The 9,891-nt window shown below is 44.0% G+C and overlaps 1 protein-coding gene across 1 annotated transcript; it reads right to left on the minus strand.

Moving 5' to 3' along the window:
* Positions 1-1,805: 1,805 nt before the first annotated feature.
* On the minus strand, positions 1,806-6,143 carry id2a (inhibitor of DNA binding 2a). The gene is made up of 3 exons (XM_080192124.1): positions 3,181-6,143; positions 2,933-2,996; positions 1,806-2,363 (listed from the first exon to the last, which is right to left on the minus strand). The coding sequence occupies exons 1-2, from the start codon at positions 3,541-3,543 to the stop codon at positions 2,940-2,942; spliced, it is 420 nt and encodes a 139-aa protein (XP_080048250.1). The 5' UTR covers positions 3,544-6,143; the 3' UTR covers positions 1,806-2,363; positions 2,933-2,939.
* Positions 6,144-9,891: the final 3,748 nt, after the last annotated feature.

The raw sequence follows: 9,891 nt of genomic DNA on the forward strand, positions 1-9,891 counted from the left end.
GGCGTGGACAGGTTAGTTATAGAGTACTTCAATATATTTCCATGCCCGTCTGTTAATGCGGAGGCACGGGGAAGGGGGAGGGGATACGCTGTAATATAAAGGGGAGGGTGGTTGGGGGGGGAAGACATTCTCGTTCCTGCACATTGTGTCAGGTCACGTTATACGTGACCCCCCCCCCCCCAGGGCATGATAACATTTATCATAAAATATTATTATTTTACTAACTCTTATCACCGCCTCCCCCTAATCATCCACACACATACACACACACACTAATGCATATTTAAAAGGGGGGTGGAATCCAATTTAACACACACCGGCCGCTGGTTGTTATTTTGTGATATTAAACGGAGCTCCTTGTCCGCTGTTTCTGTGAACTGCTCCCCGCGGCCAAGTGTTTGAAATCGGAACCCGGGCTGGGCGCTCCCGCGAATTTGATGTATTAAAAGCTTCTTGGTGGTGTGTTAACTTTTCTGTTTAGCATTGGATTAAAGTGCAAGGCAAGTGCTCGCCGTACACAATCGACCGAGCGGAGAAGGTTGAGTTTGTACAGGGTGGGAGCAGGATAAGAGGGAGATCAGAATTGCCGGCTTTTTTTCTGCGTGTAATATTGTTAGATGTCGTGGATGAGACTCCCCCCGCCGATATAATGTAAGAATGATAATGAGTCTCATTTCTACCCCGTTGCGGCAATGTGCAGTGTAAAACGGCTCTGGGTTTCTCGGAAGCATGTTGCTGAAGGATCCCCCGGGCTGTGTGTGTGGCACTGTGTCAAGGGCAGGGAAGGGCGACAGCTCCAGACTAGCTGGCGCCTCCAAAACACCTGTTAAAACTCAGGTTAATGTCTTACTGCACAGGTGAGAGGTACAGGGTTTCGCAAGAAAATTCCCTCTTTCATAATAAGAGTTCCCAGCACTGGGGTGGGCGGGAGGAAGAGGGCAGGCGCACAAGTTGACAACTGACTTGAGCTACGCAACACCTTTACCAAGAGTTGTGTGTGTGAGTATGCACAGGCACTCACAAGAGATACATGGGTTAAGATTGGCACCGGTTATTTCCAACACACGGCCCACCTTTAGTTCCAATTCGGAGGGTGCAATATCTCATTAAATGATACAACAAAAGTCACTAAACATTAACGTTGCGTTGTTACTAAGACTGTCGGTAGTAACGAGTGATAAAATACTTCTGAAAGCCGTATCACATGACTCTCCCAACTATGATGGTTTTGGATCGTGTAAATAAATGCCCTTATTTTGAAACCGTTTTTGATACTAGTTTGGAGCATGAAGATTCAAGTCTGTACTTAAGCGCGATTAATGGGACCGAGGTAAAGTGTGGGCGCAAAACTTTTGTCCTGCACATATTAACTAAACTGCTACGGTCTTGCAAGTTTAAAAGGAAATTGAGAAATAGGTTTGCAATTAACGACAATAAATCTCGAGACAGAAAATCAGCTTAATGTTTACCACAACTGGTTATAAACTCTAAGCAAGCTATTAAAATGCAGGTCCATTATTTGTCACTACAGGGAGCGAGTCGCAATAAGTGTTTGCTGAAAATCGCTTTTTCCCAATCAAACTGATGTGGTTCGTAGCATGTTCTGAGTTAAGACGTTGTCACATATATAGAAAGCAGCTGCCTTGCACAGTAAATGTTTCCACTATTTCCAGGGGCATACTCTGCTGTGTTTCCATATATATATATATATAAAACACACAAACCACTCAGCAGTTTCTGTTATAATGTGGGCTTCTCTCCTAGTTTAAATTCTCACTCACCACCATCCCAGGGGCAACGAAACATTCAGTAAGCGACAATTTATTTTGTATAAAAAGTACGATTTACAATATTAACTTTTATAAAAAGTTTCAGCATAATTAAGTACAGCATTACAACGTTGCAGAAATGTACATCTCTGCTACTATACACAATACTCTCCATTAGAGTTCACAAGGTTGTCTATCACACAAACTCCGCGCCACTGCTGCGTTCGCCAGAAAATAACATTTCTGACTTTTGTTTCTTTAAAAAAAAATCAACAACAAGATTTCTGTCTTCGGCCACGCTCCACCTTCAGAAGGTAAAGTCTTCTTCCAACGTGATTTTCCTTGTGTGGGTTTTTTTTTCATTTTGCGCCTCCCTCATCTGGGATATAATAAAACTAGAAATACAACAACTGCAAGCCTTCCAAATGAAGAAAGGGCACTCAGTCCGTTTATAAATAACCGGTCAGTCCGGGTGGGTGAAAAGGAGCTATAGCTGGAGGATCATACAGAAAGTCAGTCAGTCAATGATTGTTGCTGGGTCACTTGGCTGCGATCGCTCCAGGGGCTGTATCAGGCCTCGTGATGTTCCAACACCTGCAAAGCATTTGAATAGAAAGAGGGGCGTGTTAGTAACACAGCTCGGGCCTTCGGACAGACTGGCGCCACAGAGGAAGCCAAACAAACAGCATTCTGCAAGATCCTCCAACCCTGCGCTCCCCACACTGTACAAAAGCGCCTCTTAAAACCCACTCACGTGTATCCAACTCAATTTCTCTCCCACACCACAGGACAAATTGGTTCTTTAAGGATTTTTTTCCTAAAAATGAACTTACTAAATCTTCCATTCGGAAGAAGTTTCACTGCCACCCCGGTTTAACACTAGAACGTTAAGATTTTTAAAAAAGTTTAGAGTTTTTTTTACAGAATGGCAAAGTTCCCCTAAGGAAATCCATTCTCACAATACATGTAGAAATTTCAGCAAAACAGTTAAGCTTTCTTTACCACAGTTTTTATCTAGTGTGATTAGCCTCACTCACACCTCCCTTCCCAAAAAATAATCAATTAGACAGTTTCTCCATGATCGGGTTTACCAAAATCAAGGCTGGAGCGGGTGCAAGAAAACAAAACCAAAACCATGCAATATAAAGAGTATTTGTACTTGCCAGTTCATCAACGACAAAACGCCTTACTGTCATCTGTCAACAATTGTTTGGGGAATTCAGATGCCTAATTAAAAAAAAAATGAAAGCAAACTGTAATCTACCTTAAAGCCAAAAAAAATCAACATATTTAAACACGCAGAAAGAAATAACTAATGCCCACTGTGGGTCTTTTTTTATATAAATGCAGTTTGACCGCAATTTTGTAAGCATGTCAACTGATCTAACATGATGGTACGTTTTGAGAATACCTGTAAGGATAGAATTGCAACATCTGTGTTGAGTGTTGACAGAGGCGTTCTGGAGGGAGAATTCTGGCCCTGGTGTAGGACGATGGAAGGGTGCGTGTCCAGGGCGATCTGCAGGTCCAGAATGTAATCGATGACATGCTGTAGGATTTCTATTTTGCTGACTTTCTTGTTTTGCGGGATGCTGGGGACAAGCTCTTTCAATTTCGAGTAGCAGTCGTTCATGTTGTAGAGGAGGCCGAGACTGGGCTCCTCGGCCGGCGTTTTGCTTCTGGAAATGCCAAGGCTCTGCTCTGACAGGCCCCGCACAACGTCGCCGCCGCCGCTTTGTTTCCTGGCGGATCGGATCGGGCTGACAGCTTTCATCTCGGGATTTCTTGGGATGGGTTTTTTTTGTTTTGTTTCCCTCGGAGATGCTCTCACGGGATGAGACAGGGCTCTAGTACTCCAGCTTACTACCTGCTAGTGTCCAGCCGTTGTTTTCTGTGTCTCTGTCCGGTTCCAGTTGGCTTATTTATACCAGAACTCCGAGCTTCCCTGTGTCCCACCTCCACCGCCGTTTATTGGCTGCATGAGGGCTGTCACTTACAGCGAGCAGCATTTCCATTGCTCCATCTCCCTCGGCAGCTCCTCCCTTTCACCGCTCCTGTGCCAATTGCGCTGCACAGGAGGCGGCTCTCATGTTTGCAACAAGGAAGGAACCTGGGAGCAATATCTTTTCAAAAAATATATATATCCCAGCCTGGCGACATTTAAAGGGACTGCCCCGTGCGACCTTAAAGAGTACAATATTATCACATTTTACAGCAGGATCTTAAACAGCCATTGGGATTAATTTACTACGTTGGATTGCTAGATTTTGTAAAAAGGGCATTTTGATTTCTCCGCGACCTCCTATCCGGGAAAGGACACAAACCTTACGATATATTCCATGGGTCAATAAAGCGGTGGTCGTGGAGGAGGGGGCTGTAGGTAGGGATAGGAGGGGGATTACTTCTTGTTGTCCTGATGAGAGATTTGATATATCATAAATCGGCCTCGATGATATGTATTATTCACCTAATGTGATTTTTGAAAGGTCTATGTATAATGTGTTGTTTCACAAGATTGCTGTTTGGTATCTCGTATTTCCTTCTTGTTTATGTCACCTAATAGGTAAGTTCACCAAACAACAACAGCAAAAGAGAAAGGGTATATTTTGTTTGAAAATCCCATACATTGCATACAAACGAGCGAGATCTGGAATTTACACACCATCAATACAATGAGTTATAAATTTCAGCTTTTTCAGGTGTCGGTATGCAAGTTTCTCAGGTGCTTCCTGGATTCTCAGTGAAGTAATCGAGGATCGAGTTAACAGCTGTTTTTTGTGTGACAACGCTGAATATTTTAATGTTATTATTAGTGATTTATGCAAGTACAATTTTCCCAGTTAGGTATGGGAAAACAAACATCAATATAGATACAGATGTGGGGATGTATTTTTGTTTTGTTTGGGGGCTTGCCATTGGTGCTTGGCATGGTGGCACAAGCACACTGCTTCCAACAGGCCAAAAACTTGTGTCCTTAAGAATATCATGCAGTGGAACAAGCCGCCCAAATAATTAGCACGGACCTGTGCGTCCCTTTGCCCTAGGTACAGTGATTGCTGCTTCCCTGCTAAATGCAACCATTTCCCATTTCCAGACAGCAGTGCATGGTTAGAGACATTCAATGGTTCATGTCGAGCAGGGTCACCTCAAAATCATGCTTCGGATTTTTTAAAAATTGCAATATTGATATTGAGAACATTGCCAATGTATCATACTGACTTTTATGTAGCAGCTTATTGATCATCAAGGGCGGACAATTAAAATCAGGCTATTAACTGACTATCTAAAAATCTGTCAATATTTGAAGTCTTTAGACCTGCTAAATAATGTTACTTATCTGCATTGTCCAGGACTAACAATAAATTAAGAGGTTATGGACGTAATAATTTGAACTTTAAATTGCTTCACAGTAATCATACCATTAACCAAATGAATCCGATACTGTTTTATTGATGTTAAGCAATTTTACTAACCACTCCAGAATTATCAAGGGCTTTCTACATCTGCCGTCTGGAATTAGCTTCTCATGTAAAGCGATGCTGTGATTAGTAATCGCCGTGAGGCCAAAACTTATCTCTATGACATGTCTATCTTTTTGCCTTATGATCCTCAGTGAGTTTATCTTTGTAAACATCCATTCCAGGAATTTATTTTTTGTTGTAAATACTGTTACAGAATGCCATTTTTGATACACTATTACTGGACTTGGATTATAGCTTTGAGAAATGTGGTAAAGATTACCCATGTTTTTTTCGGTTTGGGTCGTGCCTGCATTAGAAATTCTCTTTTGATCTAAAGCAATTCCCCATCCCAAATGAATGGTGTCAGCTTTGCTATGTACATATAAAGGACGATGTAAACTACATTATACGTTTAAATCTAATTATAACTGGTGCAATAAGACTTGCTTTAACTGTTAACGCACGGTCGGTTCATTGTCCCCATTCATTGCAATGGCTTGGCGCTGTAGTAATATAAAACACTGCAATCTACTAATCACTGCATGTTTCGCGGTCTCAACACATCTGCTGCATTGTATGATGATAAGTGATGCAGTTTCATTGCTTGTACCGTCTGCAGCACAGTACATGTTAAAATTTGTGATGCAGTATAATAAAGCAATTGGTCTGAGATTATCATGTCCCTATCCAAAATTTAATGACTAGTAATCTTGTTTGCTGCCTGTATATAAAAGTATTTGTTCTTGCGTTTGGCACATATCGCGATATACTAACACAACACAATATCCTGAAACAAAACCACTTTTATTCGCCGGGGTAAGTTTATTTTATACATTTGTGATTGTTTTTGCCAGTAACGGAATTTGTATTTCCCCCTTTTGCATGTAGTGGTACCGAATAAAATGCAATATTGATCCTTCACGTAGCATTGACCCAATGACCATTATTTTTAAATGTGAAAAAGAAACCTGGTCCAGTTACCTCTGAATCTGCAACGTCTGAAGAAAATCTGACAGAATTACATTTTAAAAAAGCGACAGTTCCCAGATTCCGAAGAGCCCGCAGGGCGAATAGGGGGGGAAAGAAAAGCAGACAGCGGTCAGATCCATTTCATTTCTTAATTTAACAAGCAGAGATTTCTCCAACACCCACCCCCTTTGTATCTGCAGGAGGGGGTTTTGTGTGTGTGTATATATATGTAGCAAATGCGATGCAAATGTGAAAAAAAGCGAAGACTTCCAGATTCTCAAGGTCTTGTCCACATCTGGGCTTTCTTGCATTGTGTCCTTTTTTGTGTGTGTTCTCGTCCCAGCTGTGTCCACTGGCCCCTGCCACTGCCTGATCGCTGACAGCTGATGAATTGGCAGCGAGTAAGCGGGCTCCCTCCAACCCGCGCCGACTGCCTGGCGCCAGCCCCGCGACGTCACCCATTCACAACCCCCAGCCAGCCAGCGCGGCGCCGCTAAGGCGGCTGCCATGGCGACGGCCGCTGTCAATCAAAAGGCGGGCTGCAACAAGGGCAAGCGGCTGCAAGCGGAGCGGTGACTGCAGCAGCAACCCAGGAAGAGCTGTGAAATTCTCACTGAATTCGCCACCCTCTGCCCCCGGGATGCCCCGTTTGGGGGTGGGTGGGGAGGCTCTGCACACCTGCACTATTTGCATTTCTAAAAGTTACCCTCGGCGAGGGGGAGGGGGATATTCACAGTAACTTCATTACAGTTAATAGAAGCCTACTTGTGACACTAATAAACAAACTTAAAATAAATAAACTTATGATCATGTTCAGCAAGGGTTTTCTTTGCAGAATATCACATGGGCTCGCAGCTGCAGGGCTGCAAAGGACAAGTTTAAAGTTTATTTATTAGTGTCACAAGTAGGCTTATATTAACACTTACTGTGAAAACTGCCAAAATGGACAGTTTTGTAGATTAACAAAAGAAGTTTTTTCATTATTTAGAATACAAATAAATAAGTAGCAATTCTTACAATTTAGAAATAGCAATCAAAATTTAAGTGAAGTGTCTCATTGTTTCTTGATTCACTTTTCAACGTTGCAGCTACATCCTCTCACCACCACCCCACACCCATAAAAACAACTTCTTAAATTAAAAGCCATCAGCAAACAACTGCCAAACCCTCTAAAATGCACCGATCTGTAACGGGCTTTAGTTGCACAAAAGCTTTCCCTGTGCTTCATTCCGGTCACAAGAAGAGTTGGAAGGCGGTGGGGGGGGGGGGAACTTAGTTGGCGAGATAAGGTTCTGAAAACAATCTTGGTCGGCCACAGAATTGGTGGGAGCTCTGGGCTGGCGTCAGGAAGTCTGGCCCGCCTTTCTTTTACTGTTGTCCTGGCTTTGTCCAGCTGCACACACAATCAGGCATCAGAAAGAGCCGTGAAGAATGCTGCAGGCAACCTCCTCAAAAGTGCTTTTTTTTCAAAAAAGAAAGTTTCTCACATAAAGCGCCCTATGTGAGGGAACTAACATCACATCACAAGCGCCCCACTATATGCCGACCATCTGCGGGAAAATCATTTCCAGTGTGACTAAAGGCAGCTGGAGCAACAAGTTACTCAGAAGATGACTCAACAATTCTTCAGGATGATGGGGAGTAGTAAACTCAAATATAAAAAAGAATGCTTGATATCCAGAATACTTTCCATTTCTATTTTTTATGATCATATGCAAGATAATCAAATTTCAAATAACAATAATAAATAAGACAGCCAATATCGCCACTAGCAGCAGCCCTGCCTCTGTGCACATTACCCATCAGTTCTACAGCTGGTCTTCCCGCTGCTCTTGTCACATTTTGCAGCAACTTTACTGAGTTTATCAGCGCCAGAAGCCCCAGCACCGCCGCCACGCGCCTGTCGCGTGCCCGTCTGCCCGGGTCCAGCACTGTCGCGCGACTAAAGTAGCAAGTCTCAGCCCCGGGGGGCGGGGCCTCAGCACAGGCAGGGCAGGAGTGCAGCAGAGCAGGCAATGGAGTGCTCTGTACAACAGGACAGGGATCCAGGAGTGCTGTGCATAACAGGACAGGGAGTCCAGGAATGCTAATAGGACACATATCCAGGAGTGCAGTGTACAACAGGGCAGGGAGTCCAGGAGTGCTGTGTATAACAGGACAGGGATCCAGGAGCGCTCTGTACAATAGGACAGGCAGGTAGTCCAAGAGTGCCCTGTACAATAGGACAGGGAGTCCAGGAGTGCTGTGTATAACAGGACAGGGATCCAGGAGCGCTCTGTACAATAGGACAGGCAGGTAGTCCAAGAGTGCCCTGTACAATAGGACAGGGAGTCCAGGAGTGCTGTGTATAACAGGGCAAGACAGTGAGTCCAGGAGTGCTCTATATAACAAGACAGGCAGGCAGTCCAGGAGTGCTCTGTACAACAGGGTAGATAGTGTGGAGACAGCATGCAGGCAGTCCCGGAGTACAACAGGGCAAGCAGTGCAAAAGAGTAGGAGTGCTCTGTACTTCAGGGCAGGCAGTCCAGGAGTCCTCTGTACAACAGAGCAGGAGTGGTCTGGACAAGAGGGCAGGCAGTCCAGGATGCAACAAGGCAAGCAGTGTGGAGGCAGTTCAGGAGTGCTCTATGCAACAGGGCAGGCAGGCAGTCCAGGAGTGCTCTGTACAAGTGCAGGGCAGGCAATCCAGGAGTGCTCTGTACAAGTGCAGGACAGGCAGTGTGGAAACAGCAGCCAGTCCAGGAGCACTCTGTACAAACTGCAGCAACAGGGACAGTCATGGAAGCAGTTGTGCACGCACCTGCAACACTTATCCCTCTATTATTAACTGGATGGGCGCTGACTGCACCCTCTCACCTGGTCACTATCATAGTTGATACATGTGAACAGTGTCTTTTGCAGTAGAGAGGTTATGTCAACTTTTCCCATTTGTCACAATTTAAGCAATACTCTTCCATTTACTTTCTCCATCCAAACTATATAATTTCATGCTTGTCCATGTTATACTGATCTGTCATGTGTTTGTCCATTCAACTTGTTTAAATCACGTTGAAGCCTCTTCCTCCTCACCACTCACCTTCCCACCAAGTTTCATGTTATCAGCAAACTTGGAAATATTACTTTTTGTTCCCTTATCCAAATCATTGCTGTATATTGTGAATAGCTGGGACTCAAGTACTGATTGCTGCGGAGTCCACTAGTCATTGTCTTCCATCCATTTATTTCCTACCTTCTGTTTCCCGTCTGCTAACCAATTTTCAATCCATGCCAAAATATTACCCCCAACCATTGGGGTTTTAATTTTACACATTAGCATAGTAACATAGTAATAAACAGTGATATCTTGAAGAGTGTACATATAACAGAGAAGGAGGTGCTCGAAGTCTTAAAGCATACCATAGAATCCCTACAAAGCAGAAGGAGGCCATTCAGCCCATCTCTGCACTGACCACAATCCCACCAGGCTTTATTCCCATAGCCCCTCATATTTACACTGTTAATCCCCCAGACACTATGGTTAATTCAGCATGGCCAATCAACCTAACCCGCACATCTTTGGACTATGCAAGGAAATCGGAGCACCCAGAGGAAACCCACACAGACAGGGGAGAACGTGCAAACTCCACACGGACAGTCACCCAAAGCTGGAATTGAATCTGGGTCCCTAGTGCTGTGAGACAACTGTGCTAACA

Source organism: Carcharhinus amblyrhynchos, chromosome 7 (genome assembly GCF_965287045.1).
Source record: "Carcharhinus amblyrhynchos chromosome 7, sCarAmb.v2.hapA, whole genome shotgun sequence".
Classification (NCBI taxonomy): Eukaryota; Metazoa; Chordata; class Chondrichthyes; order Carcharhiniformes; family Carcharhinidae; genus Carcharhinus; species Carcharhinus amblyrhynchos.

Coding starts and splice junctions, on each gene's coding strand:
- id2a (XM_080192124.1), bottom strand. CDS start 3,543: ATGAAAGCTGTCAGCCCGATCCGATCCGCCAGGAAACAAAGCGGCGGC. Junction 2,997..3,180: donor TTGCAATTCTATCCTTACAG/GTATTCTCAAAA, acceptor TTTTTTAATTAG/GCATCTGAATTCCCCAAACA.